Source organism: Terrapene carolina, unplaced genomic scaffold (assembly GCF_002925995.2).
Source record: "Terrapene carolina triunguis isolate 2854851 unplaced genomic scaffold, T_m_triunguis-2.0 Scaffold42, whole genome shotgun sequence".
Classification (NCBI taxonomy): Eukaryota; Metazoa; Chordata; order Testudines; family Emydidae; genus Terrapene; species Terrapene triunguis.
In genome coordinates, this window is record NW_020664393.1 from 7,072,933 (window position 1) to 7,094,118 (window position 21,186).

At 40.0% G+C, this 21,186-nt stretch overlaps 1 protein-coding gene across 1 annotated transcript in view; it reads left to right on the plus strand.

Annotated features, from left to right (window-relative positions):
- PDSS2 (decaprenyl diphosphate synthase subunit 2) overlaps positions 1-21,186 on the plus strand; it is a 179,183-nt gene that overhangs the window by 84,520 nt on the left and 73,477 nt on the right. The window contains exon 3 of the mRNA XM_024202614.2: positions 17,563-17,761. Within this exon, the coding sequence (XP_024058382.1) occupies positions 17,563-17,761 (199 nt within the window). The remainder of the gene's footprint in view (positions 1-17,562; positions 17,762-21,186) is intronic.

The following is a 21,186-nucleotide window of genomic DNA, read 5'->3' on the forward strand; positions in this document are numbered from 1 at the left end:
GTGTGTGTGTGTGTGTGTGTGTGTGTGTGTGTGTGTGTGTGTGTGTGTGTGTGTGTGTGTAGAAGTTCAGCGTAAACTCTGAAAGGCAGAGTGTTATCAGCAAATGGATAAGCTTGTTACCACAGCATAAGGACAAGACTGGGTCTCAGCTGCAGATATTGCAGAGATTTATCTTATTAATGGGACTGCTAATTGGTGTTTGACTTCTAATTATAGTAACAATAGACCTTAACAATCAATCCTCACCTCTACTGGTGCACATTAAGTCTCTTCATCATAAAAGTGATTTTCGTGGGGACTTATTGTTCTTATCCATATCATCAGCATAGGTACAGTATCCTAAGTAGTGTGTGCTTTGAGGATCAACTAATTAAGAAGTGCAGAAAATGTGTAATTCTAAAATATTCAGCATCTAAGAACTTATTAAGTAGGATGGTATTCTTGACAAGATTGTTTGGTTGAAACGTAAAGAAAAACATGATGAGCATGAAATCTGTCCTAATTCTTTAAGTAATTTACAGTTTTGTTTTCCATACCTTAATAAAAATTGAGGAAAATCTACTAAGAGGTGGTTTAAATGAGTATTTAAAATTATTTTATTTAGCTTTTGATCTCCAGGATTAATCCTTTGAGATGCTTCATGTAATTTACAAGAGGAGTCTCAGGAGATGAAAAGCACATCCAACTTGATTACATATTCCTACTGATCATCTTCCACCCGCAACAATAAAAATCAACTCTAAATACAAATCTAACAGTATTACTAATTCATTACAACCATTTCTTCATTAGCTTTTGATTGTTTTCAACATGTGCAGTATTCACAAATACAGCAATTATATGTTGAATAAGTGAAAGGAATACAGTGCAGAGTACATCAGAAATCATTGCAGTAAAGATTACGAAGGACTATTGTAAGAACATAAAATAAAATCACTTCTACAACACAGGAGTGTTTAGCGCTAGAAAACTGGATATGCAAAGAGCTACCAGCCTATCTAGAACACAGTTAAGTTTGTTAAATATCATAACAGTTTAACTCTCTTAGGGCTTTTCTGTGACTCCTTAATGGTGGAGTTTGCCATAGAATCCACCCCTTGCTGCATCATTCTGATCCAGAATCTAAGTTTTACGGTTGTGAAGAAAACCTTCCACATACAAACCAACACAGTGGTGTAAATACCAGAAACAATAACTTTGGAAGGTAAGACCTGTTTGTCCCTGGGATCAGTGGGGTGCTCACTCTGAAAACTTGTCAACATTAACTATTTCACTGCTGATGATTTAAGCAGAAACATGCAGATAGTGTGCATGTTCTGCAGTCCCAAAATCTCTCCTGCTCTTTCCCATAAGCTAAAAATACCAGCTGTCCTCAGCAGCTAAAACCCCCAATTTCTCCCTGACAAATTCTACAGGTGATGCATTTTCAGTACAGACTTCTGAAGTTCATTGAAAATTACAGGAATAAAAATTATAGAAAATGAAATATTACAATAGTACTGTTTGTATGTTCTTATTTGATTTTAGTCAAAAACTTTGATTTAATTTAAATGTTATCCTAGAATTTCCAGTCTGTCGCTCTGCAGTGAGACAGAAAGCTTGTGGAGTATACTGGTCCCTCCCCATAATTTGGATAGGGATGGAATATATTTATATTTAATTTTTGTTAACAGTTTATTTCTGGGCTGTGTACTAGTTGTTTAATGCCACGGATGGGGCTAGCTACTAATGCGGGATGTCTTCATAGCCCACATTAAGCTTTGCTCATTATAGTTCTATGCCAAATCTATTTATTTAGAAGTGCTGTGATTTTGTAGGGTCTGTTATGGGGCAGCTGCCTCCCAAGCACCCCTGCATGGCTGGGGCTGGCTCTGCAGTGGTCCTGCCTCAGTTACTCCTCACGGATTCTAAAAAAACAAAAAAAACCTACAGCCAAGTTTGGGTGTTCCACTGATTTGGCCCTTTGGCTAAGTAATTTAAGAAAAGTCCAACTTTTCTTTGGTGTCCAAAGAGACAAATGCAAAAACAGAGTGGTGGCTTACCAAAAAAGGGCCATAAACTCCCACGGCTGCCTTCCTGGAGTCCTAGAAAGGATGTTCTCTCTGAGGGAAGGGGAGAAAGAGAGACGCCATCTCTGCCTGTGACGAGGCCCTTTTATGGGGGAAAAAAGAGGCCTAATTAAGCCACATGACCTGCAAATCATGTGACTTTACAGCGTCTCATCACCTGGTGGTGATCTAAGTTTATCCCAGGTGTGGCTGGGCCCATCTCACGTTTAAAGGGGCCAGCCACCTTGTGACAGGGCCTGGTTGAATTCCTATTGAAATTAATGAGTCCTTCCATTCACTTCAAAGGTGTAGGGTAATAAGGTATCAAAATAATTTTGAATTTTTAAAATCCGGTTGTGGGCAATGATAGCCATGTCATAAATAGTAGAGCGATGAATATTTTTATCATGGAACTTCAACCACCTTCTTGCTCTCCACTTACTAATCAGTTTCTCCTGGGAGTTATTCTAACATTCTAAGCAGCTGGGTTTTTTGCATCTGCTCCCCAAAACAATTACACCCGCACAACGCTCAGAACAAGCAAGAGTCAATCCTGCAGCAGTAACAACTTTCCATGCATAAAATGTTACAGGTTTAAAGTCTATTCTCTTCTGCTGCTGAAATAGGTTCACGCCATTGGGAAGGGTAGATCTCAGGCTTCTAAGAGGAACCTGGCACTTGCTTCTAGCCCTGGAACATCACAAGTAAAGGGACTTAAAGTTGTGGCATTTTTATGTACAAACATGACTTTGGATCACTCTTGCAGGTTATTGTGGCTCCCTCTGAAGCTTGTGCTTGGACTTGTGGTAACTAAAACACCTGGCTCTACAGGTGAAGGGATAAAAAACACAACAACCCATTTTTTTAAGAAACTACAATATTTCAGAAATAGTTTTTCTGTAACGCATGTATATGACCGAATACATGTTGGGGGGTGATATGAAGGTTTTATTGACACTTGTTTGTGAGGACCTGTGTAACTTGGTTGTGACTTCTCCCCTTAAGAGTAGTGTACCCTTTCCAAATTCCATGATAAAAAAATGTTTGATATCCCACTGCTATAGGTTCTTATATATGTATGTGTGACTCAATTCCTTTCATTCATTAATGGCAGCAGTATAATAATTCCTTTGGATGCAATTGAGTGCGTTTGGTTCTAAAAAATAGTTGTTACATGTTCTGCCATTTGATCAATGAGATTTGGTTGGTTCTCAAACTAGGGTCACCGCTTGTTCAGGGAAAGCCCCTGGCGGGCTGCAGGAATGGGGGCTGCAGGAAGCGGCGCAGGCCGAGGGACGTGCTGGCCGCCCTTCCTGCAGCCCCCATTGACCTGGAGCGGCGAACCGCGGCCGGTGGGAGCCGTGATCGGCCGAACCTGCACATGCGGCAAGTAAACAAACCGCCCTAGTTTGAGAACCACTGCTTTAGAATATAAATTATATTTTGATTTGGACACAGCAAATTTTATAATTCCTTCAAGTAATTTTCCGGTTGTACTTTCTTCTTTTGATACACTCAGTTCTGTTCACACATTTAATTTTATCTGTATGTCTTGCTCCTTTCAGTTTGGTAAATAAAAAATCTGTTCTCTTAACAGGTCTACTCATTTGGGAGGTGTCCTTTCTTAATAGGCTTCAGTTGTATAAAATAGTTCAGTGTATTTAACGTGTCATTAATACTGAATCCGTTAACATTAAGGTTACTGCACCTTAACTTCCAGCTACATTGAATACAATTATATACCAACTCCTTAGAGACAATGTTTCGGGGAAACACTTGGACTGCTAAGCAGTCACTGAGAGGTTTGCTGGTGTCTGTACATAATTGACACTACACAGTAATTGGAATCTGTTTTACCCCAGTGCGATTTCGCTCACACAGTCATTGCAAATAACATTTGAACTGAATTTCAAAGGCTTGAGGCCTGAGAATCAACCAATACAGAGAGAAGAAATATAGCCATAAAATTACTTGATCTTATCTTATTAGTAGTCTCCGTCTTCTTTCAATAAGTTATAAGTGAGATCTTGTACAGTTCTGAGGCATTATATCTTAATTTAGGGATTTAAAATATTTTCAATAATAAACATACATTTGAGATTCAGAATGTTTGGTAGCCATTGTGGTACATTTATCATGAGAGAGATGTTAGATAAGATTTCATGATTGGGTTGTTCATTGGGGACTTAAAGGTTCTGAACTTAAGAAGGGAGCAAATTTAGATTAATTCTGGTTGGACAGAAGTCTTAATTGGTAAATAGTCATCCAGTAAGTAGTCTATGGCTGGCATCCACTGTAGTTCTGAGGGAGGAGTCTTAGTAATTGCCAAAACTGAACTCCTGATTCTTTTCTCCCAAAGCCCACCCTCCTGCCTGTCACCTAAACCTTTAATCTTTGCTTCGTGTTTGCCTTTCCTTTTGACCCACACATTTAGGTCATGTCTGAATCGTATTGTTTTTTCCTGCATAATATCTCCAACATCTGACCTTTCTCTGCCCACACTGCCAAAACTCTTTTCCAGCCTTGTTCCTCTCTGCAAATACCACCCTCCCTTCTCCTTCTCTTGGTTTCACAAAGTATCAATTAAATGTCACTCAAATCAGATAGGGAGGTATGTCTGTCAGGTTGAGGAGGTTGTTGCGGTTGCAGCTGTGGGAGGGCACAGGTGTATCTGGTTGTTGAAGTAAGTATGTCAGCCTGCATGGCATAGGTAAATCTGGACTTATGAGTAAGTGAACACTGAGCAGGTTTCCTATGATTAGCAAATAAGATTTTTCATGGTGCATTTGGAGGAAGGATTAGATTCCCCACAGCGGGGATATAATAAATGGGGGTGAGGTTAGTTAACTCCCCTCACTCCACAGAGATTGGGAGTTGGAATAATAAATTGAGTATCAGCCCCCTCCCCTGCTTCAGTGCAGAAAGTGGTTGGATTTTCAGAGAATCTTAAGCCCTCATGGGAGGGCTCAGTGGTTGCTCTGTGCAGTTGTCTGCATAGAACAGTAGCCTTGTTTAGGCATTGGAATGAGAAAATGCTTGACATTGGAATATCAAAAGGGAGAAGGCTGGTAACAGCTTGGGATGGGTGCTAATTTATATTATCCCTTTTACTGCTCCTAGGTCATGTGTCCTTAGGAAAGATCTTGCTTGAAATTAAAGATTTCATAAGTATATGGCCACTGGGCCAAATATTTCTTCTTGTTGGCTTCCTGTTACTACCAATAAGGAATTAAACTCCACTCACTGTCTGAATTGTTTAGAAAGCTGTTTTAAAACAAAACAATTATCACAGTCCCCTATATTGTGGTTTTTGCTCTCTGCCTTCACCTTTAACTTAGTCCAATCCCCTGTGTACATATAACAGAGTCAGGAGAGTTGGTTTTGTTTGATACTGGATGTACCTGTTTGCACAAATGTCAATTTGGCAGATGGGGAAGGAGCGGAGGACACAGTTGTGCCAATGACAAAAAATAAATTGATGACCTGCATTAGACTGAACCTGATAATGCAGTTGGTATAAAGCAGGTTACAACTTCCAGGCAGTGGAAACACTGTTCTTGTTGTCATGCTGGCACAAGCAATGGGCAAAACCCCTGTCCCTGTCCTAAAGGGTTTTAAAATCTACAATTTCTTAGTGGTATGATTTGTATTTTGTAGACTCATTAAAAGACTTCAACATATGACTTGTCAACAGTGCCTGCCACTCTGAATTTGGGGGTTTGTCTTCACGTTTTTAACCAGTATGAAGTGCATCGTCATTTGTCTTGACACAACATTGAGATGTTTGCCACTGAGAAATATATAACTATCTTCACACCCCCGCAGCTCTTAAACAGATGTAAAATCAAGAGAACAAATGTCCCCAAGTATTGTTTTCCAGTTGGACATGCATATATATAACTGGGTAAATAGTGTTTTAAATGCCTTAATATGGGTGTACCTAAGAGATGCCATTCCAGTCTTTTCAGTAAATGTGTTTTTAACCTTCCATGAAATATTTAGTTGTCTTTTGTAAAATTTTAAACACTGTTTAAAGCAATAAATTGTGTACAAATGGGGAAATAAAAGCCAAGTCTGACAGTTCATCTTCATCTTTTAATTTTGTGACTTTTATCATTTTGTGTCACAACCTTACTGTTTTTCATGTAGTTTTTCTTTAATTAAATAATATAGTGTTTGCTCATTTAAAATGGTCTAGCTTTGTTCATGTCAAAGCTATACTGGCAGTAAATACTTTTTTTCTTTTTAGTGCCCTGTTAGATAATAGTTGAGAAAATAATAGATTCCAGGGAACTTTGATCCACCATTACTATAAAATAAAATGCAACTTAATTTTTTCCCCTGGCCATAATGGTTTTAACCTTGTGTACTAATTTGAATGTGCTTATGGGGACAGAGTCTTAAATGAGACACAAATGAAGGGAAAATTGCTAATGCTGCCACTGTATATCTAATGAGCACTGTGTAATAAACCATAACCTCTTCAACATTTCTGTGGAAAATGGTGTGATTATTTTGGATGGCTGGCCCTTTGTGTATGGCTCATTACCATCTGGCATAATGTGTATTGATAGAGCCTGTAATTGTCAACTCCTATTTGACATGCTGCCTTTAATAAATGTGACTTGCATGGCTGGAACCCACTAATGGTTATATGGTAAACTGTAATTAAAGAAAATATATAGAGTTAGGTAAAATATGTATGTGTGTGTGTGTATATACATATATACACACACAAAATATTTTTGTAGATGGTCTCTCTTTTTCTCCATTTTCTAGTCTTTCTTTGTGTATTTCCTACTTCAGCATGATAGTGTAGCACCAAGTACATTGCTTTGCCAACAGAGGCCTAAGTATCAGAAGACAGACGTGAGTCTTGAACAGTTTGTTTCCTCTTGCAGAACCTGCTTATAGTGAAATATTCTGAGATGATGATTCTCTATATATAGCAAAGTAGAATAAAAGTTGATCTACTTGTTCCAGGATAATGGGACACCAATCCTGATTAGGGCTTTTGGGTGCTACCATCACGTAAATGACAGATGATAATTGTAATGTGAAAAATGGAGTTCTGTTTTTGATGATTCTTAACTTAGAATTCATTCTTCTCTGGAAGAAATGGATTCACTAATAACAAGGTTGTCTGTGGCAAATAGAAAGCTTTATTCTTGCGAGTATGGACATCAACGTTAATGGCTGTAGTATCTAAGTCAGGGGTCTCAAACTCAAATGACCATGAGGGCCACATGAGGACTAGTACATTGGCCCAAGGGCCGTATTACTGATACCTCTCCCCCACCCCCGCCGCCCTCGGCCCTGCCCCACTCCACCCCTTCCATGAGGCCCCTCCCCTGCCCTGCCTCTTCCCACCCCTTCCCTATCCCCATTCCAACGCCTTCCCCGAAATCCCCACCCCAACTCTGCCCCCTGCCTGCCCCCAGGGGGTGCAGGAGGGGTGTGGGGTGTGGTGGGGGCTCATGGCAGGGGGTCGGGGTGCAGGAGGGGTGCGGCATGGGGCTCAGGGCAGTGGGTTGGGATGCAGGAAGGGTGTGGCAGGGGGTCGGGGTGCAGGGTGCGGCAGGGGGCTCAGGGCAGGGGTCAGGGTGCAGGAGGGGTGCAGGGTATGGCAGGGGGTTGGGGCGCAGAAGGGGTGCAGCATGGGGCTCAGGGCAGTGGGTTGGGATGCAGGAAGGGTGAGGGGTGAGGCGGGGGTCAGGGTGCAGGAGGGATGCAGGGTATGGCAGGGGGTCGGGGTGCAGGGTGCGGCAGGGGGCTCAGGGCAGGAGTCAGGGTGCAGGAAGGGTGCAGGGTACGGCAGGGGGTCGGGGCACAGGAGGGATGCGGCATGGGGCTCAGGGCAGTGGGTTGGGATGCAGGAGGGGTGCGGGGTGAGGCAGGGGGGAGGGGTGTAGGAGGGGTGCAGGGCATGGCAGGTGGTTGGGGTGCAGGGTGCTGCAGGGGGCTCAGGGCAGGGGGTTCGGCTGCAGGAGGAGTTCGGGGGGCAGGATCTGGCCCGGCGCATACTGGGGGCAGGGCAGGCTGCCTGCCTGCCTGCCTGCCCTGCTCCCGCAAGAGGCTGGAACATGGGGAAGTGGGGGCGGAGGGGCTGTGTGTTTCTGTTGCTTGAGGCCCTGCCTCCAGCAGCTCCCATTGGCCGCAGATCCCCATTCCCAGCCAATGGGAGCTGCTGGGGGCGCTGCCTAAAGCAACAGCCACACACAGCCCCTCCGTCCCCCCTTCCCCACGTTCCAGCCTCTTCCCGGAGCTGGGCAGGGCAGGGAGGGGCTCGCGGGCCGCGTGTTTGAGACCCCTGACCTAAGTTTTCATTTTAAAAAAAGTTTCTTATCCTTATGGCTATGATGATAACCTTGCAAATGTGAACAGACTGTAAATTGATGTAAACAGCTCCCAGGGGCTGCTGTTGCTGCCCACAATTTCCCCAAGACATTGCAGAGGGAAATTAGCAAGAGTCAGGTCAGTATTATTCAGAACACTATGGGCAGCAGTGAAACTGACCAGTCGGTTTCATGCTCCTGTTGGGCAAAACTGAGAGGAACTGCAGAGGCAGACACTAGAGCTGTTCACTTGGTAGAACCAAATAAAGAGATGTATACTCTTTAAATACTGTAGGAGACCCCTCCGCCCCCCCATCCCAATAGCAACCAAGAGGTTTTAGAGTAGGGGAGGAAGCAGAGAGAGGGATGCACCTTTTCCCTTCCATCAACCAGAGGTGGTAGAGGAACACTCAAATTTATCAGATTCTGACCTGTTGGAGACTACAAAAGATAAAGCCACAGAACGAAGCCCAAGCACTGAACCCTGGAAGGAATCTCTTGGGCGTTGTCCTTGGACAATAGGTATCAGTCACTTAAATTAATCTTTGGTTAGTAGGCTTAATCCTCTGTTAGGCCGCTGGAAATTTTTTCAGATCCTTTGTGTGAGAAAGGGATGGTTGATGGGAGAGCAATTGATGTGGCATGATGGAGGGGAAAGTAGAAATTGCAGTTGGAGAGTGTAACAGAATGTACCCGTGTCTACATCCTACATGCTACTATAATAACTTTTGTACAGAATATGCCTTGTGAGGTGTCATTTGAAAACTCATAGTTTGCTGCTCATTATTGTCCTGATAAAATGTGTGTGACAACATTATATGTGAAGTTATAAGATTCCACTGTATGGTGTTCTTAACACATGCTTCAAACTGAGGTTGGCAAACAGGCCTGCCTCAAACAAAGGAATGTGTTCTCTGCTTAATTTGCATTTAGGCCAGGGGTCGGCAACCTTTCAGAAGTGGGGTGCCGAGTCTTCATTTATTGACTCTAATTTAAGGTTTCGTGTGCTAGTAATACATTTTAACGTTTTTAGAAGGTCTCTTTCTATAAATCTATAATATATAACTAAACTATTGTATGTAAAGTAAATAAGGTTTTTAAAATGTTTAAGAAGCTTCATTTAAAATTAAATTAAAATGCAGAGCCCCCCAGACTGGTGGCCAGGACCCGGGAATGTGAGTGCCACTGAAAATCAGCTCGTATGCTGCCTTTGGCACCCGTGCCATAGGTTGCCTACCCTTGATTTAGGCAGTAAACAGAGTCATCAAGCAGAAAGCATAGACAAAGAAACCTCAAACAGGTGAGGGAAAGCAGCAGGAACATCCTTCCCTATAGACTCTTTGGCTATGTCTACACTATGCACCTTTTAGCGACACAGCTGTGCCGCTACAGCCGTGCCACTAAAAGGCGCGCATTGTTGCTGCTATTTGTCGGCAGGAGAGAGCTCTCCCACTGACAAAAAAAACTTCCACCCCCAAAGAGTGGCGGTAGCCTTGTCGGCAGGAGAGCTCTCCTGCCGACAAAGTGCTGTTCACACTGGTGCTTTTCATCAGCAAAACGTTTGTTGTGCGGGGGGGTGTTTTTTTCAAAAAAATGAATGACAAAAGTTTTGCTGATGAAAGTCCAGTATAGACAAAGCATTTGTCTTCTGAATTTCATCTGGAAATCTTTTCCAAGAGGGGAACTAATACTATAAAAAGGAGGGACAAACACCTCAGTGCACCCCTCAACTGTCCATCGATTCAGTGCACCAAAAGGGACAAAGGAAGCAGCCGTTGAACTGGAGAAGGGGTTCTGACCTAAGAAGTTTGCTCAGTAAGTGCTGAAAGCATTTGGTGAGAAAACTTTGCTTTGAATTTAACATAGTTTGTTAAGCACTGACTGTGTTTTATCTTGTAACCATGTCTGACCTCTGTTTCATTACTTGTACCCATTTAAAATCTATCTCTTCGTAGTTAATAAACTTGTTGTATCTAATCCAGTGTGTTGAAGTGTTTGTGAACCTCCATTTGGGATAACAAGATGATGTATATTATTTCTGTTGATGAAATGATGGACTTTATATATATATATTTGTATTGTCCAGGAGATGGCTGGGCAGTATAGCGCATAGATTTCTGGGGGGAAATCTAAGACTGGGAGTGAGTTGGGGGTCACCCCGCAGTATAACCAAGTCTGGTAAGAGCTGCGGTGTGGCTGGAAGGCTGCAGCACACACACAGACATAGCTGAAAGTGACTTGCATGCTGGAGGCTGTTTGTGAACTGTCCAGACTGAAGGCAACAGCAGCAAAGCATTGTGAAGGGCACCCCAAGTTAGAGGGCAGGGGCGACACAGCCACTTGTTAGGGGATTGCACCCTGTGTATGTCACAGAAAGGAAAAAGGAGACAGAATAAAATGTAAGTAGAGAGAAAGTAAGAAATATAAGAGGAGGGAGAGAATAAAGAGAAAACACCCTGAAGATTATGCAGAAGACACTGATAAATTCTAGGGGGAGGTGGGGGTGAAGAAATAGTGGAGTGAAGGTAGGAAGGGAAAGAGATATTAGAAAGGCAAGATACATAGTATATTTTTTTAATTGTGTGAAATAAAAAATCAATTGACAGAATTGCAATTAGAGTACACAATAAACTACAATGAGCTGATTTATTCCTTTAAACTTCATGCATTTTGAGGTGGAGGATGACAGTCACAGGTATTTTTCACCCTGGCTGAGCAGCTTAGTCCTCAGTGTAGTAGGCATCAGATAACCTTTAGATGTTGCTACTTTAGACATTGTCTTGCATAATAGATACTAAAGCCGTGATCATGTGATAGAAAGTTAGAGTGGTGTGTCTCAGGACTACTGTTTTTTCTTCAGGTTTTTCCTATCAGCAGTGGAAAGTGCAACCTCTAACAACAACAACAACAAAATGTTTTGTAAAGTAAACGCAAAACTTTCACTTCCCGTTCTCCTCCTGCTAAAGGGGTGTAAGTAAGTGGAGAACCAGATTTTCTACCTCTATGGTTCTATTTACTGCTTGGTATATACTGACCCTTGGGTCACATTTCCATTAACTATGAAATTGACTTTGATGGACGAGTGGCAAAGAAAATTGTAAAAGTCTCACCTTTTCAGGCGTGTAAATAAATGTGTTATCTCAGTTTGGCACATTATGGCTCCAGTATACAGGATCAATTTGAATTTATTATTTGCACTTACATTTACAAAAGCTTTTCTATACATCATGTTGATATGTCACAAAAAGACATTACAACTAGATACCAGGTTAGCTCCAATATATTATCAGCACTTAAGAAATAATAATTAATAAGAAATTAGAAGAAATAACCCTAACTCAGTCACATTAGTGACTGCAAAAATATTTTCTTCCTTGTACGTACTTTTCAAGTAAAGAATTATTGGTTATTTTGAATTTACAGATAGTGCCACTAAGTTGAGGAAATGTATTGGAAATTTTTGAAAGAGAGAGAGAGATTGAACATAACCTCCATAAAAATGCAAGAGATAATCTATCAGGTTAAAAAATCATGGACAACATTTTCAAGTTTGGGTGTCAGTGTTAGTCACATCTATTAAGAGGGGCTGATTGTCAGAGAAGCTGAGCACCTATGGCTCCTATTGACTTCACTAGGAACTGTGGGTGCTCACTGCTGAAAATCAAACTATTTAATTAGGTGTCTAATATACATTTTGGTGACTATTTTAAGGCGCTCATTTAAAAATGTTGCTCCATGTTCCTGCTGTTAATAGTATTTCAGATTATTAAAATTTTAAAAATATGTATTTATCACCATTTATATTGATGTTTACTTTTACACTTCATTCAGTTTTGACAGTGAAAATGAACCAGTCAAATTCACTTATTCTGATAACATACGGTTTCAGAGTTTGAGTTGCAGACATTGCAGGTGAAATGTTTGAACTAAGCTGTTTTCATTGTCTTTTTTTAAGGCCATGAAAACACTTTTACATTTCTAGCTATATTAGGTTTTGGAAAACCATTTTATAACAGAACCTAAATTTTGAGCGTTAACTCCCTGATAATGTCTCTTAATATCATGTTGACTTACGTATCATAACAGTAAATTGTTGCATAAGGCCATTTAACTGTTTGCACTCAAGATGAATGGCTAGAATTTAATATGAAAAAATGTGCCTGATAAAATAAGCAAAAAGGACAATCAGGATGACATGAAAGCACATTGTTAAATATATAATTAAAAAATTCACATAACAGATTCACTATTCAAACCTATTCCGTCTTTACAGATTCTTATTTATTTTGCATCAGTCTGTCAATCTTTTTGTCATTTGTCATAAATTGCCATGTGGGCTTCAAAACTTGCATTAATATCGGCATGACATGATCATCTTTGTCATAGATGTACATTGATTTCAGAGTAATATGATACTGAGAGTCAGTCTCATCAGATGATGGGAAGAGTTAATATAAAAAAAAGTCTGAAATATAAGTTGGCAATTGTTCAGCAAATGTTCAAAGTTTTCTATTTCTGCTGTTTATCTATTTGTGTATATATAGCAATAGGACTGATGCATGCACATGTGTGTTGGTATTTCTATGAGAACTGTACATTTTCCCTGCTTGGCATGACAGATACATCCTGCTGCTCTCAGGGTGCTATTAGGGCAGTTTATCTGAGGACATTTGTAACTGATTCAATGAAATACATATGGCAAGGGTCCTCCAAAATGCACAGATGTAGGGCTGTGATTTTTAGAGGCTGAGGTTCAGCAGTTTTGCTGCAGTCTTCAAAAGTCCACAAAACTGAAACTTGTATTCACTTAAACATTCCTAGCTTCCTATTGCAAACCAGTCTTCTGTGGCCCTCTGTTAACCTGGCCTTACAGAAAAGCCTTATGATTGCTATTGTTATTACTTAAGAAGGATCGCTGCTCTGAGGAGCTCACAGCTAAGGGCTGGTCTACTCACAGCTTTTGCACTGATGTAGTTAAATCAATGCAAAAGCTGTGTGCAGACAGGCCTAAGGACAGACAAGTAGATGGAGGTCAGCAGAAGGGGAATAGCATAGACAATTTATATACTACTCAACTTGATTTACTATAGGCAACACAGAAGTGAGTGGTGGATTTTGCAAAAGGACTTCAGTGTGGACAGGGTGGGATGTTGTAAGTGAATTGAGGGAGTTCTGTCCCTTGTGCACAGTCCTCCTGAAAGAAGGCATGGGGGTTATTTGAGAATGTGATAAACAGGTAGGTGATGTTGGGGATGTTAGCTGAGCAGAGGGAATGGGCAGCAAGGCAAAGCTTGACAAAGGAAGGAGAAGTATACAGGGGGCATATTTATGTACAGCTTTGAAGGTGGTGACAAAGTTTACATTTGTTATATCTCATGGGAAGCCAAAGGAGGCATTCATAGAGGGGATATGTATGATCAGATTGACAGGCAAGGAAATTGACAGCAGCATTTTATATGGACTGAAGGGGCACAGTGTGTATTTGGGAGGCCATAGAGGAGGTTGTGGTATAATGAGGGCCTGAACCAGTGATTTGTCTGTGGGGATGAAAAGAAAAGGCTGATCTTGGAGATACTAAGGAGGAAGCAGGATTTGAAAATGGCCTAGATATGTGGGGCAAAGGAGAGGGAGGAGTCAAAAATGTCACTCAGGTTACAGAGCCTGGATGTCAGAGAAGATGGTGGTGGTGGTTTCAAGAGTGATAAAGTAGGAAAGTGGAGAAGGTCTGGGAAGGGAGATAAATGAGCTTGGTTTTGATCACATTCAGTGTAAAGTGACAAGACATCCAAGAAATGTCAGAGAGACAAACTGAGATTTGGGATTGGGTGGAAGGAGACAGTTTAGTGGTAGAGAGAGAGATTTGTAAATCACCAACAAGCAGATAATAGCTGAAGCTGTGTGAGCTGAAGAGATCACCCAAGCACATGGTATAAAGAGAGATTAGCAGAGTCCCAAGGTCAGAGCCTTGGGGAACCTCAATAGAGAGTGGAAGAGGGAAGGAAGAGGGCCCACTGAAAGAGATGCTGAAAGTGCAGTTGGAGAGGATTGCACATTCATAAATAGGAGGGGAAAGCGGTCAGTGTAATCATGAATGGGAGTAGCAGTGATTCCTGAGCAATCATTTTATTAAGATGTGGTCCATGTAATAGTGGAAATATGAGAATCTCTACCATAAACCCAAGTTTCCATAAGATCACACCAAAATATATTTATTTTTATTTGGATTAACTGGAGAACGAATCAGTCATCTAAACTTAGTTCAGTTCATTGATCAAGATGGAATATTGTACCGTTTATATATATATTTGGTACTGCCTTAATATGTATTATTATGGATGAGACTTAAATGATTGTTCTTCACTAAGTAATGCTGTAGGATGGGTATTGTTGTAAATGTAATTGTCGGGGCTCTCAGCATTTTGTTAAGGGCCCTTTCAAAAAGGGTAAATCTAAGTATATAAATAAATAAGCTCTTTGGGGGTGGGGACCATCTTTTTGTTGTGTTTGTACAGTGCCTATTGCAATGGGCTTCTGGGTACTACCATAATAAAATATAATAAATTTACTTTATTTTAAAAAATCTCCTAGGTTGATGGCTTCTGCAACAAGTTTGAGAGCAGAGAATTTTTAGAGTCAAGTTGTAACTCCCCAAAGAGAGAGATAAATTGGTGGAAAATAGTACATTGATTAGAAGATAAGTAATAGACTTTTGTGTACAAGAGGACATCTGATAATTTCCCCAAATTATGTGTATAACATGGTACTCATGAGAGCATGAATACTGTTTGGAGAGCAAACTGAATACAGAAAATAAAATGGGGAAAAAAATCCAGATACCGAGCATTTGGAAAGTATGACACTGATGTATTTATGCAACCTTTTCATGGAGAGCTGTGCTGAAGTCAAAGAGGGGATTTTGGTTTCCTTCATTAAAAGCTTATTAAATGAAGAAATAGGACAGTCGTTGTTTTGCTTCAATAGTTGGAGGTCAGAGAGGTGGGTCTGATCTCCTCAGAATATTAATGTCTGCCTTCAGCTGAGGGAAATGAGCCGTCACTGGAGTTAGCTGCAGCTTTATGTGCTCGTCACTAGGGATCCCCATATGTCCTGGGATCTTCAGCAGTCGGAAATGGCAGAACGCCGTTGTAGAGAGCAGAGGGCTCTCATTAGTATTCCTAACAGGTAGCTCAGCTCAATCTGCCCAGAGCAAGACTGTTTAATGTTGATCAGCTGTCCATCTGATAAATTGAATTGATATGGACATTTCCTCCAAGGGCTGCCCTGACAATGACAGCAGGAGCATCAGGATGTCTTGTTAGTCTTTTTTTTATCAGTGCTTGAAATATTGTTAACCCTTTGGTATACCCAAGGCTAGAATATGTACAGTACCTTGTCATTCATGTGGCTGTGTATACCGAAGGATTTTCTCCCCTGCCTCTTTGAGACACGTCAGGCTTGAAGTTTGTTGCCTAAATGGTGAATGCTTTGCCCCCTGCTGTGTCGCTCAAGAGTAACACTTACCTGCATGAAGCAAAATAGTGAATAATAAATAATGTCATCTTTTAAAACTGTTTAATTGAATAATTTTTGTTCTATGGTAATAAATATCATGGAAGCCTCAATTCACCTCCCCCAAGCCGCTCTACTTTCTTGCCTGCTGTTATGATGCAGCAGAAATCTGACCTAAACATGGATCACTATGGGTAGGTGGGGTAATTTATTTACAGAATAAATCTGTGCTGAACCCTTTTCCTTGGGAATAAGTATGGAGAACCTAAAAGGGCTCTGTGCAGGGTTACAGTTTAATTTTATGTTTGGTATCTAAGGCCTTGATCTTGCAAACACTTGAGTACATGCATAACTTTACTCATGTGAGTCATTTTCATTGACATCAGTGGAACTACTTAAGTAAAGTTGTGATTGTGCTTTCTAAATTGCAAGATTAGGGCCTAAATGTACCAATTTAATGAATTGCAAACTGTGAAATTAACAAACCGGTTTACTGCTTTGCTACTTGATTGGTATTGTTCTTCTTTCTCTCTCACTTGCATTCAGTTGTTGTGCCTGCTTCACATGTTGTGATTCTAGCATAGGCTCAGGTGTCTGGTCTCCTTGAAATCAGATTAATTGCCAAACACCACCACTTGAGGGGGAAAAAAATCCTTTTATCCTCTTCTTTTTCTTTCATACTTAAACGTAGAAGGTCAGGTAAGCACACTCTGAAAGAGAGGCAAGTGCCACTGCTGTTTATAGATTGCTTACTGGCTAAGGGTTGGCAAAGTGTAATTTTCTCTTTGTGTGGGTTGACTTGGATATGTGATCAGCTTCCCCTGAACATTCCTTACACTGATATTGGTCCACCAAATTTGACATTATTTTGTTCTTACAGCTGTTACATCATTTCTTCTTCTCCAAAACTGAAAACTGCCATAGAAAGGGGAGCCATGTAGAAAGAGAAAATAATTTTTCCGTGCAGGGATTGGGGCCTCCTATATTGAGCCCATTAGAATACATCAGAATGAGAAATTGACTTGTAAAATTGTCCAAGTAAAATTTAATTTACCATTGTGCTGCACAGAGGAATTTAGATAATCTCCACAGTTTCTGCTAAACAGATCAACTTAGTTTCATCATCAAATGTCATTTGCCCACTGCTTGTCCATTAGAAAATCTGGCCCCATTATTGAAATGTGAGGAGGTATCCTACTATTAATCCCCCTCCCCCAGTCAAGGGAGCAGTCATTTATTGCAGCACTTTTCTAATACTCAGCTAGTTTTTAATCCAATTCTGATCTCTCGTTCCCTCACCACTATGAGCACCCAATGGTTAGTTTCTTAATAGTTTCTTTTAAGGGACATTGTCAAAATCTTTAAAAATATTTAAAAAATGTTGACTAGTTATCTATTTGAATTCTTTGAGAAAGTTAATAAAATAAAACTGAGAGGAAGATTTCTTCCCTTCAGAAGCTGTGAGGATTTGACCCTATCATGCTATACATGCCCAGGTGATATCATACTCTCTCTAATTACCACTCCTGAACTGCGATTTCTAAAGATTTATGGTGAAGCAACAATTATAAAACATTCTTTTGTAGATGAGGAACTGTAGAATGGTTTTTTATCAAAAATCTGCATTGTGTTTGTGGCTTCAAAAATAAATCTCTTATCTTTGCTTTAAGTCAAAGAAGTCTGGCAGAGATTACAGAGTTGATCCACACTGCCTTCCTGGTGCATCGTGGGATAGTAAACATTGGTGAGCTGAAGTCCTGTGATGGCCTACTGAAGGACATGCAGTTTGGAAATAAAATAGCTGTCCTGAGTGGAGACTTTCTTCTAGCAAATGCTTGCACAAGCCTAGCTCAGTTACAGAATACTAAGGTAAAAAATGTTTCTATTACTCTAACAAGTAACAGCTCTGGTTGTTAGATAACCACTGAACAGATAAGTCTGAATTGGGACATCCTTTCACTGTAAAAATTGGCACAATTCTATTATATGTGCAGATGGATTGACAGCTGGATGTTGCTCCAGGTACATCTACCACAATATTACAGAAATGTTACCACTGCTAACGCTTTAGTATCTGTTCTGAAGCAGTGATGCCATAGATAGTAGTGGATTAAAAGACAGGCTGGTGAATTAACATACATATGCTGCTGTGTCTTCGAGACATGTAGGAGTACAGTACATCTCTGGCAACCTGCCAGGTGAAGTTCAAAACATATTTAGTTGATTATTTAGTTTTATATTGTGCTTTTTTTTGGAGGGAAGAATGGATTCTGTTTGTTTTTACATTTAAGGGATTCTTCGGGATCTTTCCATTTTGGTCTGCACAGGTGTGATTTGCCTTTTTGCTATTAGTAAAATTTTGTTATACATCCAAACAGCTTTGGGCATTGAATGCCCTATGAACAAAAATACATTATCATTTTAAAAGACAACTGCAGTCATTTTGCTCAGCCCAGCTGTCTGAAAGTTTACAAGATAGGAGGTGTTTGTCATTATGAATAAACTGGAATGTGTGTGTATATGTACGTATATATGTGTTTGTGTGTGTGTGTGAAAAGGATACATTTATGCACTAGGTAAAAACCAGTACTGTCACATGGGTGTAATTCGTAAAGTGGGGAAAAAGCCCCAAATGGCTGAGAACTTAAAAATTGCATATAATAGACTGTGAATCCCAGTAGTGATTGAACCTGGTAATATTCTAAACAAAAAGAATTCTCAACCATGCTATCAGGCTGTCTGGAGTGGCTCATGAACGTGAGTGCCAACTTCAGGGCAGACTGTTACAAACCAGGGCACAAACCCCAAACTGGTTGTGAGTTCTAGACTTAGATTTCTCCAACCAAGTATCAAATGTGAACCCCCTAACAGCCTTAACATGGATTCACAGACAATTCCCTTGGGCACTCCTGTCTATCTGGCCATCCAGGCAAAACTGTCTTTGTGATAGATGGTCCCTTACATCAAAAATCACAATAATATTCAGGTTACTCCCAGTCCAAAGGACCAGTCACTTACCCAGTCAGTCAGTTGTACCTCAGATTGCACACCAAAGACAATGCTTGCAGCCAATCCTATAATAAATTAACTAAAAATTTATTAGCTGAAAAAAGAAATGACAGTTGTTTACCTGTTTTAACATTGTAAATATGCACACACAAATGAGTCAGTGTCTTAAGTTTCAAAGATGATAGAAGCTGCTTTTATATGCAAGCTCTATATGTCCTCTAAAGCTCACCCAAGATGAACAGCTAGGGATCTCTTGCTTATGCTTAGAAGTCACAACATTGTTGTTTAGACACAACAAATCCCACATCTTGGCTGGGGGGTTAGACTAAATGACCCTTGCGGTCCCTTATAAACCTATGATTCTAAGTCTAGCCCTCTCCCTGAAGTCCAAGCAGCAGAGGGATCCCAATTTCTTCTTGTCAGGGATTTTCATTTCATTCCTCCAGAGCTCAAACTGGTGGGATGAGTCCACCTTCACATCTCCTCTTCATGGATGTGGGAGGAGCAATCTACAAAGTCTTTTGTCCGCTGATGTTCTATAATGACTTGTCTGGTGTCTATGGGCCTTCTTTTGTTGGAGAGGAGATAACACCTCTTGTGGTAAACTAGCATTTCACTCTTGGGAATGCTTCTTTCCTGACTGGGGGAGCACCCAAGTTTTAGTTAGGGGTATATAGTACAAGTCATGGACAGGTCACGGTCTGTGAATTTTTGTTTACTGCCCGTGACCTGTCTATGACTTTTATTAAATATACCCGTGACTAAAACATAGCCTTAGTTATAAGTAAGATTAATAGATGCAACAACTCTTAAGTGTTTCATAAAGTCTAAACACTAAACACATTTTTATAAATCTAATACCTGTTTTAACAATACTGTTGCATAGGTGAGCCAGACTGGTTTGCAGCTATGCATTTGTCAGTGTTCAGTGAGGCGTAGGGGCCTTGGCATAAGCTGGCAACTGGTCCGTCAGTCTCACGTCCTTCTAGTTGTTTATCACTGACTCAGACATTCTAGGCTTCAGAGTGACAATCCTGGAATCTTATTATATAGGTACACAAGAAAGTATAATTATCTATCTATCCACTATTGTGTATAATAAAATGTATCTTATCATAGCTTAATATTTCCACAATGTTAAGTTATAATAACATGTGCTATTTCTGAGCCTAATGATTTTGTTCGGTTTAGCGTCTTATTCTGCACCTCTACATACCCATGATATCTGAATGTGTATGGTACTTGACTGATGTCATTTATAACACTAGACGAGTTCAATATAAGAGAAGGTAAATCAACTTCCAACCTGCTTGACTAATGGTTTAAATTATCTGAGAGAAAAAATGTAATATTAAATATTCAAAAAATATTTTCTTTAACTTTTACAGTGCTTTTTATGATTAAACTATTGTATAAATCAGTTTGGAAACTGATTTAACATGAACATGATTATACTTGTTTTGTATCTACTAAGGATTAATTCTTCAGCATTTCAGGAGATCCTGGATGAGGTCCTCACTGCAAATCAAAGGAGAATTTAACCCTAAATAAACCTAGGTTTTAACTCAAACTGAGGGAAAACTTTGAGAAAATAATAAATTACTAAGCATTCCAGCAATAAAGTATAGTCCCTTAAGATTTGCCAGGAATCAAACCTACTGTAAGTTGAAGCACAAATACCAAAGAGATGCTTTATTTTTCAAGCAATCATTGTACTGCATGTCTGAAAATTCTGCCAAAACATTTTAACACTTTTTTCATTTTTCTGACATCTAAATAGTGTCATAGCTTCCACATGCTATAAGTAGGATACCACCATGGAAACTGATTGATTTACTAAATTATTCTCTCATTCTTCCAACCCTACTCGGAAAGTTAGAAAATTTTAAGACAAGCTATAGAAATACCTTGACATGTGCCATGATTTAAACAAACCGCATTTATTCTTTAGAAAGTGGTTAATTTTCAGTTCTGTGCATCTATTTTTTAGGAGTGTGAAATAGCCAGGACTTTTTTCTTCATAACGTTTTGTGTTCTTTGCAGGGCTGTCGATTAATCGCAGTTAACTCATGTGATTAACTCAAAAAAATTAATTGTGATTAAAAAATTAATTGCGATTAACCGCACTTTTAATCACACTGTTAAACAATAGAATACCAATTAAAAATTTTTAAATATTTTTGGATGTTTTTCTACATTTTCAAATATTTCAATTATAACAAAGAATACAAAGTGTACAGTGCTCACTTAATATTATTATTTTTATTACAAATGTTTGCACTGTA